Source organism: Bos taurus, chromosome 28 (assembly GCF_002263795.3).
Source record: "Bos taurus isolate L1 Dominette 01449 registration number 42190680 breed Hereford chromosome 28, ARS-UCD2.0, whole genome shotgun sequence".
Lineage (NCBI taxonomy): Eukaryota > Metazoa > Chordata > Mammalia > Artiodactyla > Bovidae > Bos > Bos taurus.
In genome coordinates this window covers 24,434,895-24,451,479 of record NC_037355.1, presented here as the reverse complement: position 1 = coordinate 24,451,479, position 16,585 = coordinate 24,434,895, and the positions used below count along the sequence as shown (strand labels likewise).

General features: G+C 34.8%; 1 protein-coding gene across 5 annotated transcripts in view; it reads left to right on the top strand.

The window, feature by feature from the left end:
• The window catches only part of HERC4 (HECT and RLD domain containing E3 ubiquitin protein ligase 4), a 127,493-nt gene extending 112,944 nt beyond the window's left edge, over positions 1 to 14,549 (top strand). For 3 of the 5 annotated variants that reach the window (XM_005226412.4, XM_010820591.4, XM_059882544.1), the window contains 6 exons: positions 1,718 to 1,884; positions 2,816 to 2,882; positions 5,280 to 5,362; positions 9,138 to 9,321; positions 13,019 to 13,121; positions 13,884 to 14,549. In XM_005226412.4, coding sequence (XP_005226469.1) covers positions 1,718 to 1,884; positions 2,816 to 2,882; positions 5,280 to 5,362; positions 9,138 to 9,321; positions 13,019 to 13,121; positions 13,884 to 14,092 — 813 coding nt within the window. In that variant the 3' untranslated portion in view covers positions 14,093 to 14,549. Of the gene's footprint in view, positions 1 to 1,717; positions 1,885 to 2,815; positions 2,883 to 5,279; positions 5,363 to 9,137; positions 9,322 to 13,018; positions 13,122 to 13,883 lie in introns of those variants that run through there. The other 2 variants (NM_001076894.3, XM_010820593.3) reach the window with 2 other exon arrangements.
• The last annotated feature ends 2,036 nt before the right edge of the window (positions 14,550 to 16,585 follow it).

Below are 16,585 nucleotides of genomic sequence, written 5' to 3'. Positions count from 1 at the left end.
AGCCTACAGCATAGATGAGCTTGTTTTTTTTTACTGGCTTTTCTCACAAGCTGCTGTTTCCATTTTTTCTGCTTTACCAAATCAAACCAGCCATTTATTTTTCATATCTTGAGATATTGAAATTTCTTTCGTGCTATTGAAACTCCTCCCTATTCTTTTTTCTTGTGAATTTATGCCATTTATTCCTGTATTCTCATCTACAGGGATTTCTGGAAGAAGAGATATTAACACATACACAGTCTGCCCTGTTTAAGGACTTTTTGAGCTTCAACACAATGTAGGGACATCACAGAAGAAAAAGAGAAATCTGACCAATGAAAAATATGAGATAACAGAACATAAAAGGCATATATGTTTTGAATATGACACAGGGTAATAACCCTAACATATGATGTATTCAAATATAAATATATAAGAAAACACTAACCCCTAAAAGATAAATGGGCTAAGGACACAAAAAGACTTTTCAAACACACACACAAATCTATATTTTTAGTATCACTAGTAGTCAAAAATGTACAGTGAAACACATTTGTCATTTTTTAACTCAAATATATTTTATGTGTGTATATAGATGAAAATGTGAAAAGATAGTCATTTTCCTGGACTACAATGGCAGTATAAACTAGAACAGTTGTGGAGGAAAAGAGTTTTTATGGTATGCTTAGCATTCCTTTGACTTTGAAATTCTTCCTTGCAAAGCAGAATTTCTTCTATGGAAATATTCCAAACTATGGACCAGTATATATATACACACATATATATATATATGCAAAAAAGATACCCATCTTATTTTGAAAATTACTAGCTAATTAGAATGTTTATTGAGCCTTTACTGTGCGCTGTAAGAACTATGCTAAAAGCATTTTACATACATGATTCCACTTAATCCTCACAATAACCTTATGAGATTAATACTGCTTTTATCTTGAAAACACTGACATTAGATAGTGAATGAACTATGTCTGGAGCCCCAGATCTAATTTAAAAATTTCTTCTGTTAATTACATGCTCACAGAATTTCCTGTGAACATACATTAATTCTTTAAAAATTATTAAATCTTTAATTCTTTAAAGATTACTGAAGGAAACAAACATTGTTTTTAATATTTTAATCATCTAGATGTCCAACTATAGTTATTAATAGCTAGTTTAGCAAGCCTTAATATTAATAGCTAATTTAGCAAGCCATGATACTTCTATGTGATTAATATTCAGCCATTAAAAATCATGTTCTGGAAGAGTAATGACATAAGAAATACTTGTGTTGTAATTAGAAGAATGAGAAAACCTTTAATATGTTTTATATTATTTTTCTGAACTTATAGTAGATGGAAATACATTAAAATTTTTAAAAATCATTGTCCCTGGTGTTTCTAAGTGATTGAGTTACACAGGTGTTTAATTTATTTTCTTCCATAAGCTTTTTATTTTTCAAATTCTGAATGTGTATAAGTTTTTAAATCAGAAAAAAGTTCTAGTAATCATTTCATTTAATATAATGCTTAGTGATGTGAAAATGATTATATTTCTGGGGGAAAAGTCAGTTGTGAGATTATATGTATAGTATCATGTCCACTAGATTTTAGTTTTGTCTCTCCTAGAAAATACATTGAATGAAAATGTGCAAAAATACTAACAATAATATTGCCCCAGGAAGATAGGAATGAGAATGAACTTTTTTCTTTTTATTCATTAATTTTTTCTGTATTTTCAGACATTTGAAGACAGTGATTTATTCCACTTAATTGGTGTTATCTGTGGATTAGCAATTTATAATTTTACTATTGTGGACCTCCATTTTCCTTTGGCTTTATATAAGAAACTGCTAAAAAAGAAGCCATCCCTGGAAGATTTGAAAGAACTGGTCCCTGATGTTGGGAGGTTAGTTGTAAAAAGTGGCAAGAATGGGGTTTAGAAAATAGGAAATGGGGGATGTACAGAAATTTTCTTTTTAGGAATAATTATGTTTCTGTTGTTCTTCTTGAATTTCCAAAATAAACCAGTAACCCTTCTAATAAAAGAAAAAACCATTGTGAGAATTTCCTACTGAAAGAGTTATATGTATAAAGCCATGTGGTAAATTTTTAGTTTAACAATACTTTGTGAATATCAGATAATAAATTTAGGAAGGTAATGTTTCTTGAATGTAGTTAAATAATTGATTTGGACTTTTACTTCTAATCACCTTCATTCCTAGGTGGAATACGTAGTTCTTTTTATTTATTACATTAAATGGAATAAAAAATTACATATAAGAACAAGTATTAAAAATGGGTGCATGCATGGTCTTTGTATTCAAAGGAAGTAAAAATCTTAGTTTTTTTCTCTTCAATATTGTATATAAATTTGCCAGTCACTCAGTTGTGTTCTACTCTGTAACCCCATGGACTGCAGCCCACCAGGCTCCTCTGTCCGTGGGCTTCTTCAGGCAAGAATCCTGGAATGGGTTGCCATTTTAGGGGATCTTCCTGACCCAGGGATTGAACCTGTGTCTCCTGCATTGCAGGCAGATTCTTCACCATCTGAGTCACCAGGGAAGCCCTAAAACTTATATATAAGAACAAGTATTGAAAATGGGTGGATACATGGCCTTTGTATTCAAAGGAAAAGATAAAAACCTTTGTTTTTTTTCCCTTCAACATTGTTTATAAATTTGCTTGTACAACTACCATTCTGAAACAAACATAAAAGTACAGATTAGCAAAAGGATTTGACCAAGAATGAATGAGAAATATATACCTAGTCATAGGCAAACTAGTCAAAATAACGCAATTATATTTTACTTCAAAGCAACATACATATTGTTTTTCAGAAGCATGCAACAGTTACTGGACTATCCTGAAGATGATGTTGAAGAGACATTTTGTCTTAATTTTACGGTAAGATGGAAAGACATAGAATAGTAGCTTGATTGTTCATCATCCCTTTTATTTATCAGCTATGCCTTATGGTTTTTATTTCGATGAATGGAATTCTTAACCCTTTAGCTAACATTTATTGAGCATTAACTATATGCTAGTCACATGCATTATTTCATTTAATCCTCATAATCCCAAGAGATCGGTATTATTATCCTTATTTTACAGATGAGAAGACTGAAAACAGTTGTCACATTTCAGAGATAGTATTTGTATCCAGCTCTGTGACTGGATAAGCCTGTGTTGTTTAACATTATACTAAAGATCTTTCCAGATACAAGGGTTCCTTTTTATTCAAGTGTTCATTTTTTTTGAGTCTGCAATCACAAGAATATTTAGAGAAGTAAAGGTTATTGTAACATGAATCCACTAATGAATTTGCCACCTAAAAGATGAATTCCCACTCAGACATCCCTTTTATAGTAACATTCATCCTTGCGAATTTTGTCTTACTGTTGGATACAATGCAGTATAAATGGAAATACATTGAAATATTATTTGGAAAATGAAATTACAAATCTTAAAAAAGATGTAGAATTTAATTCAGTGAGAGGGATGTTCAATAAATCATCTAGTCTTTATGCAGAATCATTGATAAATGAGGATCTGGCAGAAATAGAATAGTTGACAATTAAAGGAGAGAAAAATCAGCAAGGATTATGATAAGGCACTTCAGAAGTAACTATTTGAATAGTATAAATTAGATTCTTGGGAAAATGGTAAAAACCTTCAGTTTTTCTTTTTTCCTGTCTATTCTTCTCAAAAACTTCGTGTGCCCTCCCCCCCCCCCACATACCCTCAAACTGTCCTCTTTGTGTTTTTACAGTCAAAGCTGACAAAAAGATACCATATTCTTGTATCACACAGTTTGCCAAAAAAATTATGTGCCTCCTCAAAAATGTTTGTCCATTCTTTGGTCATTTTAAGAATTGTCACATAGTGCAGTTACAAGAGAATTTGATAGGTTTAAAGGGAAATAGGTTAATTTCTTTTAGTAATGTTTAACTTTTTCCAAGAAAAAGTCCTCCTTGAATTCATATTTACTGTGAAATTTTAGTTCTCCTTTTCAGTTGGTGCACTTAATAACCCTATCAGTTTTCTTTGGATCTTTACTGATCATCTCAATTGACTGAAGCATTGAATTCTAAGCTTTATCAGTCATCAAGTGTGTGACTATTTAGTAAGATCTATGCTAATTCAAACATTGCTTCCCACTGTCAGTTCTTCCCAGACATACTCAGCGGCTCTTTGCTACTTATGGAGTAATAGCTTTAGAATGGGCTTCAGATCGTTTGTAATCTGGCTTTCTAACTTCCATTGTATCCTCCCATTCATACTAAGTTTTGTCATGTCTCACAGTATTCTTTTATATGCCGCACCTTCCCTGTTTTTTAGGGGCATGCATTTTTTTGATATTTGGTCTGTCTATCCTTTTGTTCAATCCCTGTCCTTGGTCAGAAATTCTGTCCTCTCCTAATCTTTCAGAGCCTTATTCATCCTTTTAGATGCTTTTCAAATGACATTTCTTCCTCAAGGTTTTTTATACTTTCTCTGTTTAGAAGTAAGCTTGCTTTCTTCCGTGGTCTGATAGTATTTTGTTCATGTCTCTATTATAGCATTTATTTTACTATAATAATGAGTTGTTTACATATCACATTTATCCTTCTTTATTGGGTAGCAAATTCCAGAGCAGGGATTTATTCATCTTTTATCATCCCACTCCTAGTATAGTGTTTTATAAACAGGTATTAAAAAAATGTTAATAGAAGAGAGGAATATTCCCAAAAAAAGGGAATAGGAAGAGAAAAGATGCAGAGGTGGGAATGAAAACATATATAGGAAAATGAGCACACTAGTAACGGAAATAAGAAATTTCAAAATAAATGACTCTTTATAAACCAAATTAATGGCAAACTGGAAGAACCACCTGTAGTTAAAATGCAGCAAGAAGGAATACCAGAGTGGCAGCTGTCATGCGGGAAGAATGCATAGCTATTCTAAAGTTGAATGCATTCTGACTTGGAGTCTATCACTTGTCCAAGGAAAACATCCTTCCTAATATTTTACTCCTGTAGTGACCCTTCTGAAGTTTTACGTGGGATAATTACTCAATTTCCTGTTAACAAACCAAAAGCTTGTTAATTTGTAATTAGTCAATGTACGATTTCAAACTGCTAGAGAAGATGAAAATTTCTAGCTGTGGCTTCATGCAGAATTCACAAATAAGCTTATGCTACCAGAATTTTACTTCAAACTTATTATTTCTTATATTTAATGAGAAAGGTAGATTATAATAGGTTATTAAAATAATAAGTTTTGAGTCTGACATTGACTTTTTTTAAAAATTTAAATTAATAGATCACAGTTGAAAACTTTGGTGCAACAGAAGTGAAAGAACTGGTTCTAAATGGTGCAGACACAGCTGTTAACAAACAAAATCGGTAAGTGACTTATAGCAGCATCAGTGGTAGTAATAAGATTCAGTAGGCATTTTCTTCTGTATTTAGAAATATGTCACAGTCTTAAATTTTTACTCAGATAAATTTACTCTTTGAATGGTGAGGACGTAATCAATCTTCCTTTTGCTCCTGTTAAGACATTAATAAAGGGACAAAAAGATCATTACCAACAAGAACAAAGGGAAGAAAGAGGAGACAACAACAGACACATTTTCGGAAGCTAGAAACCAATGGTACCAAACTTCAGCCAGACAGAAGAAGCTGCAGCACAAGATGGACTAGGAGCCATGAAGGCGGACAGTTCATATTGCAGCACAATAGTTCAGGCATGGAGAATAAAAAAATAGGTTAAAAAGTGTATGGATTTTAAGGGGAAACTGGAAACAGAGTGATTGGCTGTTATAAGAAGCAGTTAGAGACCCATTTCCCATAGAGCACGTGTGGCCTAGGAACTTCCCCTCTCCAGCTGGGCAGACTGGAGCTTGACTGATCAGACTAAAGGAACTGTGGATTTGAGGACAGTTAGGCAAAGCACTGAAATGAAACATGAAGATTAAGTGAAAGTCTACAGCTCTCTCCTCCTTGACACTGGGTATTGGAAGATTCTTCTCTGGGAAAACTGCCTAACTTTTAAATGTAAATGAATAATGAAAGAACGGTAGACATTTCAGAAAAGACCAAAACGGTAAAACAGAAACAGAAACCGTGTAGGATGAAGAAACGTCAATAAAAATTGAAATCAGTATGCTCAAACTGGTAAGAGTAGCATCCATGAGGATAATATTAAAAACTGGAAAAACTTCATTGGAAGAAATGGAATGAATGAAATTTGTCAAATGGTACCCCGCAGAATTTCCAGAACTGAATGACATGCCTTTTAAGAATGACAGCATGGAAGCGGAAATATAAAACATAATACAAGGCAAAATTACATGAAATTTCACAACCTGAAAAGAAACGAACCCTGAAACCTTTGGGGGGGCGGGCGGGGAATAGCAGACCATACACAAAGAATTAAGAATCAAAATAATATCAGATTCATAAAGATTAACACTGAAGTTAGGAGATCAACATTCTGGGAGAAAATTATTTTAAACATAGAGTTCTATATTGAAACTATCAAGTATGTGGTTCAGTTCTGTTCAGTTGTGCAGTTGTATCCGACTCTTTGCAACTCCATGGACTGCAGCACGCCAGGCTTCCCTGTCCATCACCAACCCCCGGAGTTTATTCAAACTCATGTCCATTGAGTCGGTGATGCCATCCGGCCATCTCATCCTCTGTTGTCCCCTTCTCCTGCCTTCAGTCTTTTCCAGCATCAGGGTCTTTTCAAATGAGTCAGCTCTTCGCATCAGTTGGCCAAAGTATTGGAGTTTCAGCTTCAACATCAGTCCTTCCAGTAAACATTCAGGACTGATTTCCTTTAGGATGGACTGGTTGGATCTTTTTGCAGTCGAAGGGAGTCTCAAGAGAGTCTTCTCCAACACCACAGTTCAAATGCATCAATTCTTTGGCACTCAGCATTTTTGATAGTCCAACTCTCATATCCATACATACAAGTATATAAAAATGTTTTTATACATGCAGAGTCTCAGAGAATTTACTTCCAATGCAATTTTCTCAAGAAGTTACTAGAGGATATGTCCTACCAAAACAAGGAATTGAACCAAGAATGAGGAAAAAGGGATCAAAAAAAAAGATGAGAGGCAAAGAGAAACAGTGATATGTACAAGATTTAGAAATAACAATCAATCTGCCTTAGATAAGGAAGATGGAGGATTCCAGGAGGAATGTCTTCAGGAAAAAAATGCAACCTAGTATATTTGAGTGAATCTAAAGGAGATTGACGTTTCTGTTGAAGTTGGGGATGAGGTAGCAACCTGAGGGACACAAAAATTCTTCAGAAAAGTAATTGTAGAACACTCCTTAACTTAGTATTTATAGTCATAAAAATGTTAACAATGAATATTGAACCAATATTCAGTATTCAGTTCACCAGATAATATTAATAATTGTAGATCAAGGAATAACAGAACTCTGTTGAAGTTTGAAGGTAGATACCAGAAGGAACGACACAGTTAACAAATAGTTTTCTTCAAATTGCCAGAGACTTGATCCAGGTGATTATAATCCTGATTCTGTTACTTAGAAGCTGTGTAACTGTAGGTTAATAAGTTGGTGTCTCCATGCCTCAAGTCTCTTTTTCTGTAAGGTGAGATGATATATTATACCTACTTCATGGGGTTATTTTGAGGATTAAATGAGGCGATAATTTAAAAATGCTTAGAATAGTACCTAGCACGTGTATGTGCTCAGTAAATGTTGGCTGTTAGGACTATACATTTGACATTTTAAAATATATGTTATTTCTTTGGTAAAAACAAAGCTGTTTTTAAAATAATGTGGAAAAATTTTAGGTCTTTCTACTTTAAAAAAAAACTACTCGTTTTGAAAAGCTTTGACTATGATATAGAAAGATATTTTTTCAGCTTTTCAAGTTCCTATTGTTGCACTAATTCTTTAAGTTTCTAACAAATATTATTTCACATAGATTATTTAGTTTAGAAGTAATTTAAAGAATTTTGATCTTTTTACCACCAGTCCGAGTTGCATAATGAAAGTGTGGAATGCAAAAATGTTAGCACATAAAACAATTTAGTCTTTTGTACTTAGGAGACTTAACTATTAGCAGTATAAATTTGACTTTCTAATAGTTGAGTTATAAAATGATGCCTTATGAAATTACCTGTTTCTTCTTAGAAGAACCTTACGCTGATAAGCATATGCTATTGATTTTTCCTTAGGGCCACCAATTTTATTTTATAATGGCCCCCTTTAACCTTTTTTCCTCTTTGTAAAGTGAGTTTGGGATTATTCTAAAATTTGCTGAAGTGGTTATCTGTAGATGACTAAATTTACCAGTATTCCCATTTATAGAAGCATCCTTTTTAATTTGGATCACAAGAGTGTAAAATATTGAAATCTCTAGCACACATTCTGATTATCAGCTTAACCAGGTAGCTGCATAAAGTGTTTGTGGCCAGAAGAACAAGTGGGAATAAAACTAGTTCTAATTACTGAGTAAAGGGTTTTCTTTTTTCATGACTGTTTCCTTTTGTATCATAACAGGGAGAAAAGCATCAGCAGTGTTCATCTGTATGTGTATTTATATGTATGTACACATACACTTGAAAAGAAACTTCACTTGTAGTTTTTAATGGTTATCCTGAAAGAATACTTAATGCCCCTCTTGGGTTTTTAATTTTTTAAATAAATTGGTTCATCAGATTCCTTTGAAACCCAAGGAAAAGCAGACTGTACAATCTGTGAAACAGTCTTAATCCCAAAGTTCTCTCTCTTTATTAAAAATTCCTTATTTTAGCATTATACTTTTTAGGGACGTATTAGAGTGATACATATAAATTCTCAATAATTTGTGAATTATTTAAAAATATTTTTGATAGCCATTTGCATCAATATTCTTCCCATTAGGACATCTTTCACTTAGAAGTAAGCTAAGAATGGCTGTGAATGAGAGGTTGTCTACATGCCTCCTAGATGTACCAGATTTTTATATAGAAAGAATAATAGACTTCTTCATAAAGATTTTGTCTTTTGAATCCTACTCATACTTTCTCGGTTTTGTACGTAAATTGCAAAAAGTACAGTAACACTCAGAGGTTTAGTAAGACTGTAATACATATTATCTGTAAATTTTTTTTTTATATTTTGTGCATGTATGCTTTTTCATTTCTAGACAAGAGTTTGTTGATGCTTATGTGGATTACATATTCAATAAATCAGTGGCTTCCTTATTTGATGCTTTTCATGCGGGCTTTCATAAGGTCTGTGGAGGAAAAGTCCTTCAGCTCTTTCAGCCTAATGAACTACAAGCAATGGTTATTGGAAACACAAATTATGATTGGAAGGAATTGGAAAAGGTAGGGGAAAACAAATCTATGATATTGTTTAGATGGAAAAGCAAAAGGAAAACATAACTTGTTGATGGTTATATCTCTGGTATTGATGGTATTCATGTCGTGTTATGTGTATTTGACTACAAGTTTTTTAAAATAATGCTGCTGCTAAGTCACTTCAGTCGTGTCCGACTCTGTGTGACCCTGTAGACGGCAGCTCACCAGGCTCCCCCGTCCCTGGGATTCTCCAGGCAAGAACACTAGAGTGGGTTGCCATTTCCTTCAGTGCATGAAAGTGAAAAGTGAAAGTGAAGTCGCTCTGTCGTGTCCGACTCCTAGCGTACCCATGGACTGCAGCCCACCAGGCTCCTCCGTCCATGGGATTTTCCAGGCAAGAGTACTGGAGTGGGGTGCCATTGCTATTGTGCATTAAAACTGAATGCACTATTGATACGTTCAACACCTGAGTGAAAGAAATCAGTCTCAGAGAATTATATACCGTATGATTAAGCCAAGCACTGTGTTGGACAGGGGCTAGGGATGAGGAGGGAGTGTGACTGCAGAGGGGCAACATGAGAGTTCTTTAGGGTGACAGAATTGTTGACTGTCCTGGCTCTAGTGGTGGTTTATCTGTATACGTGGTCTAAAACTTGTAGAACTGTACACACATAAATGTCAATTTTACTGTGTAACAATTTAAGGAAAAAAAATTTTAATTACAAAAAAAAAATAGGACTTCTGATTAAGCATAGTGGAATAAACATTTTTCTCTGCTCCCTCCCAAATCTCATTAGAATTACAGTAAAGGACTAAGCATAGGACTAACCCCTCCCCCAAAACACAGTGAGCACGAGAAAGTACAGCTTTGGAAGATGGAAAATAGGTGGATGAGTGACTTAGAACAAAGAAAATTGAATTCTGAACCTCCAGAGGACGAGATTCGTCAAGAGGCAGCCTGTCACATTATAGAATTTGTGCAAGCCACAGAAATGAGCACGTCATGTTACCAGGGCTACAGGGTTGGACTGAAAGCAATACAGTTGTTTCAAAACTAATTTAAGGAATTACTAGCCCTCTCATATCCCCTTTCCTGCCTGGCAAAAGAGAACCCTGGAGAGAGGCTCTAGAATCTGGGAAAGCATGTAGAACTGAGGCTGGCACTCAGAAACTGGCAGTCAGGCTTGAATCCTCCAGGAAGGAGATTGAAGATTTCTTTCAGGAGGTAAATTAATTTGCTAAACAGAAGAAAGATGACTTTAAGAATCATTACCCCTCAGATCCTACAAGATTTATCCTTCTTGCCTCATCTTTCATTCCTCCTCTCTCACTCTGCTTCAGCCTTACTGGCTTCTTAGCTGGGCCTAGAACCCTCCAGAAACACTTTAGCCCTGTGGCCTTTTTGTTTTCTGTGCCTAGAATTCTTTTCACCTTGATAATTTCAAATGTGTCTTGTCTCATTTCCTTTATGTCTTTATATCTTTTTAGAGAATTCATTGGCTAACCCACTAAAAATTGCATATGTACACATACATATCCCCTATTTTCCTTCTTTCTTCTCTAAATGTGACTAAATAAAATTTTACTTAATTGTCTTTACCGTCTGCTCCCCTTACCCCCACTCACTGTCAGCACTATAACGGCAGGATTTTTGTCTCTTAGTTCACTGCTGTCAGGATTTTTGTCTATTTGTTCACTGCTGTGTTCCCAGAACCTAGAAGGGCATTCAGCAAATACTTAAAACCTTGTCTGAAGTTATAACTGATAAAAGTATTCATTCAGCAAGAGGGCATTTTTTAAAGGTATATTTTAGTGTACTTAGTATACTTAGTTTCTTCCACTGATCTGATTCATTATAATTTCACTAATTATGATTTGTGACTTCAGATGTTCTTCATCATGACTGTGCACATTTCCCCAGTACCATCTTGTGGCTTAAAAAAAGGAAAAAAGAAAAAAACTAGCCAACCACCTTTCATTTCCCCACTAACATACTCAGTCTTCAATTCAAACAGGTTAATACTTAAGCTGATTGCTAGAATTCAAGCCATTATCTCCAAATCTCTTTGTAAATTAATATATATGTTGTGGATTTCTCGAGTTCAGTCATTGATATAATCATGGCTACAAATAGAGCTCCAAATTCAAGAACCTAAAAATAAATCTTTACTGAGCCTCTACTGGATGCCTGCTGCTAAGTCACTTCAGTCGTGTCGAAGCCCACCAGGCTTCCCCGTCCCTATGATTCTCCAGGCAAGAACACTGGAGTGGGTTGCCATTTCCTTCTCCAATTCATGAAAGAGAAAGTGAAGTTGCTCAGTTGTGTCCGACTCTTAGCGACCCGATGGACTGCAGCCCACAGGCTCCTCTGTCCTTGGGATTTTCCAGGCAAGAGTACTGGAGTGGGGTGCCATCGCCTTCTCTGTACTAGATGCCTAATACTATGCAAAAGATTAGAAAGACAGCAGTAAATAAGCTTGAGACGTGGTCTTTGTTCTCTGGCAAGGAGGCTGGACGTTAAATAATTGAACTGTGATGAATATAAAGAGAGTTTAGTGAATGATATATAAGGCAAAACCTGCACAAACAGGGAAAGCCTCTCACTTGATGGTAATATCTACCAGGTTCAGTGCAGTTTCCCCAGGACTCCAGACTTTGCCTGAAACTCGTTATACATGTGTCTAATGAGCCAATGAATGAATTAGGTGACATTTAATCTGAACCTAAAGGACAAGTAGAATTTAATCCGATGAACAAAGAAAGGAGTGTTTGGGAAACATGTTTGCTGTTTTGTTGCAAGTTACACCGAAACATAGAGGCTTAAAGATGAACATTGGTTGTCTCACATGGTTCCTGTGGGCCAGGAATTCAGAAGTGGTTTAGTCCAGTGATTTTAGACTTGGAGATCTTTCATGAGGTTGCAGTTGAAATGCCAGCTGGTGCTTTTAGTCATCTGAAGATGGCTGAAGGATAGGATTCCCCTTCCAAGATGGCTCACTCACATGGCTGTGGACCAAAGGCCTCAGGATCTCAGCATGAGGACCTCTCCATAGGGTTGTTTGAATGTCTCCATGAAATGCTCCCCCTGGGAGTGAGTGACCAAAAAGCTAAAGCCACACAAGTTTTTATGATCTAGTCTCAGAAGTCATGTATTCTCACATCTGCACTATCCTGATGAGGTCAAGCCTATTCAGTGTGGGAGGGGACATAACATGGCCATGAATAGCAGGAAGCAGAGGTCTTTGAGGGCCTTTTGGAAACTAACACAGAAAATTGTTAGTGTTGCTCTTAGAACCATTAATGTTTTAAAGAGAAGATGGAATAATACAAAATAATTCATATGACTTGTGTTCATCGATAAAGGGAAAGAAAATTTCATGATTATCAGAGATAATTAATTCCATCTTAAACTTTAATAGTCCATTAGCCTTTTAGTAATTTTGGTTTATCCTTTATATACTTAACTTTGGAAAATGATATTACTATCACATCATGTTCTTTGAATTGGGAGCAGGGGAGATGGTTCTGCAGATTCATATTTTCTTTCTTTTTCTCTGGAACTAATAGTTCCAAGTTACAGAATATCCAGGAAGTAATAATTAACTGAATTACATGAGTTTCAAACTCTTGGATAGTGTTAACTTTCTGTGCTAAGGAAGCTAGTTGTCAGATTGAAGATAAAACTGATATCCCTTAATATTAATAGAAGGTTATGTTGTTTTAGAATACAGAATACAAAGGAGAATATTGGGCAGAACATCCTACAATAAAAATGTTCTGGGAAGTATTTCATGAATTACCATTGGAAAAGAAAAAACAATTTTTGTGTAAGTATTTGTTTTATGAGAATGGAGTCTAATTATCGAACTTTTGAACTTAGACTAACTTGATTCACTTTGGTGGGTTTTTCTGTATTATTCAAGGTCCTGTTTTTAATTTTCAGAGTAATTTTTTTAATCCACATTCTTTAGATTTTAACAAGATCTCTGCAGTATAACTTTTCATATTCAATTTTTTTTCTTTGCTTCAGAATGAAAACTTTGGTAGTTGGTGTAGAAAATAGAACTTTCCTGTTCCTGAACTTAATGCCTATTAATGTGTGTCTGTTTTGCATATCATAGGATGACAGGTCATTAATTTTGGCTTCCAAGTATGAATTTGTTTAAAAATGACAAGACAAATAGGAAAGGAATCATAATCAAAACTGCATGTTTTTTTTAATAAATAGTTCTAAATGGTTACTCTTTTCAAAAAAGAGGGGCTCCCAAAGTGTTTTTATCAAGGATAGTAGTCATTCATGTATCACACATATATTAAGCCTTTCTGTAGTCATTCATGTATCACACATATATTAAGCCTTTCTGTGTGCTGATGTTAAGATTACACTTTTAAAGAAAAAATACTGTTTGGATGTATCTCAGAATCATGCTTCCACAAATTCTGGGGATAGGCTTCCACTTTAGAGCAAATGTTACTGTAAAGCTTTGCTATAAGTGATTGTTTAAGTAACTTGATACTCCACATTGTTATTTAAAACTTTTATTGTCGATAAAAGTAGTTCTTTCACTCAGTGATTCTTTTCTTGGCAGTATTTTTGACAGGTAGTGATCGCATTCCTATTCTTGGTATGAAGAGTCTAATACTAGTCATCCAGTCAACAGGAGGTGGTGAGGAGTATCTCCCAGTTTCCCATACCTGTTTTAATCTTCTGGATCTTCCAAAATATACAGACAAAGAAACTCTACGCTCTAAACTGATTCAAGCTATTGATCACAATGAAGGCTTCAGTTTAATATAACTTTGGAGTTACAACTATTCAGTTTACTGCAAAAGCATTAAACTAATTATTTGTGTTTTTCTTGTGGTGATGAATTCAGCAAGGTGATAGAGGTACTATTATAATTCTTACTTGCAAAATGTTCAATGCAATGAGTATTCATGAAAGCCAAAAAAATTAAAAGAAACGAACAAACTGTGTTAAATATTAAACACTGTACAGAACCATGGATTTTTTTTTTTGCCATCTTCTAATAAACATACAAGTATTGTGACTACGTTGAGGTTTTACTAACATAAATTTTAAGAGTTTGCATATCTGACAAATGATCTGGTGTGTGAGTGCATGAAAATGTTGCTTAATTTTCCTCCAATCACGGATGAGAAGCCTTTAACTTTGGCCTGCAATAGTCATTCGATTATTTTTTCATTTTGTAAATAATGTTAAAGTTTTGTAATAAAATAGTTATGTTCTGATACCAGTGCAGTTTCTCTGGTTGTACTTGAACTGAGATTCCTTTAAAGGGTTAAAAATTATCATTTAAATCTTATTCTGAGAATCTGTGAAGGCAAAAAATTAGCATGGTGGAAAATAGTCTTTGCTTTTTTACTAGAATAATGTCCTTGTGTAAGTCTAAATTGCAAATAGAATTTACCTGATTAACATATAGTTCTTTCTTTCTATGAGTCTTGAGATATAATTGACCAATGGGAAGTTGTGGGAAAGCTTAATGTTTAGTACTGAAAGAACTCTGTCCAGTTGCTGGAAATACAATCGTTGACTACTATGAGAACCAATCATTGGGTTAAAGCTTTTAAAACTATTGATGCTGCAGGTTGGTATTTAAAGAGAATTTTTAGTGCTTCAGAACCATTTACTTGAATTTTAAGAGACAAATCTTAACAGATAACTCTTTTAAGTTTTAAGGTGCTGATGCTTAGTTATCTTGTCATTAAATTGTAACAGTGAGTGATGCAACACATGTGACTTTCTGCTATAATGCAAATATTTATTTTTTAAATTTATTTTTTAAATGCCATGAAACTGTTTAAATAATAAAGGTTTATTGGCTTAATATTTAAACTTTCACTGGTTCTCATATAAGAGTCAAAATTCTTCAAAAACAGTAATATCTAAGGGAAGGTCTCTTAAATTTTGGACAGATAGTTCCCATTTCCATACAAATTTATCTGTTTAATAGAAGCTCCCAAGTCTCCTTACCTGTAATTCTAAAATCCAAAACATCTCAGCCAGGGTGGGGAGAGACGGGGGTGTTACATCACTTTGTAGCAAAACCTGACCTCAGTTGTTGAGGCTGTTTATGATACTAAATGGGACTGTTTGCATATGTTACTGTGGCAGTGCTAGTGTGTTTGTTTTGTGTTTGGTCTAGGTGCTGCCCAGATCTGTGTGGGTGCAACACTGTGTGCTTTAAAAACTCTTTTAACATTCGTAATTCCAAAATGCAAATGAGTCCAAGGGTTTTGGAAAAGGGATTGTGGACATGTACTTTTCACTAGTTAAACTTCTGGTGTTTTTAATAGGCTTTTAAATAAAAGCCTTAATAATTGTCCTTAAAGTAACATTTTTCCCAGTAAAATTCCTCCAGGTTTCTGGTATTATATTGTTTATGTGCACATCCATTCCTTGAGGCTACTGATTGTTAACACTGAAAACAGATGTGTGTGTCAGGTTTTTTAGTAACCTCTATTTGCTATGAAGCTTTTCTGTAAAATAGCAGCCACGTTGGATTAATACAGGTAGAGTTCATTGAACAGGTGTTTTAACAAGGCCTGACCTGTTATCTGGGAATACAACAGTGCAAGGCATAATTTGGGTAACTCTGGTATTCTTTTCCTCCCTGTTACTGCAGAGCTACAGTAGAATTAACAGCAGGGAGATTCATGGGAAAAAATACCATTGAAGATTTTTCAAATTGCTGTTTGCTGCTTTTTAAAAGTAACAAAAATACCAAGCTTTATAGATTAGAAATGGTTTGGATCTAAAAGAAGCAGAAGATACTAAGAAGACGTAGCAAGAATACAGAGAACTATACAAAAAAAGATCTTTATGACCAGATAACCACCATGGTGTCATCACTCACCTAGAGCCAGACATCCTGAATGTGAAGTCAGGTGGGCCTTAGGAAGCATCACTGAGAACAAAGCTAGTGGAGGTGAATTCCATTTCAAATCCTAAAAGATGATGCTGTGAAAGTGCTGCAAATCTGAAAAACTCAGCAGTGGCCACAGGACCAGAAAAGGTCAGTTTTCATTTCAATCCCAAAGAAAGGCAGTGCCAAAGAATGCTCAACCTACCGCACAATTGCACTCATCTCACATGCTAGCAAAGTAATGCTCAAAATTCTCCAAGCCAGGCTTCCACAGTACGTGAACCATGAACTTCAGATGTTCAAGCTGGATTTAGAAAAGGCAGAGGAACCAGACATCAAATTGCCAACATCCATCCGCTGGATCATCGAAAAAGCAAGAGAGTTCCAGAAAAACATTTACT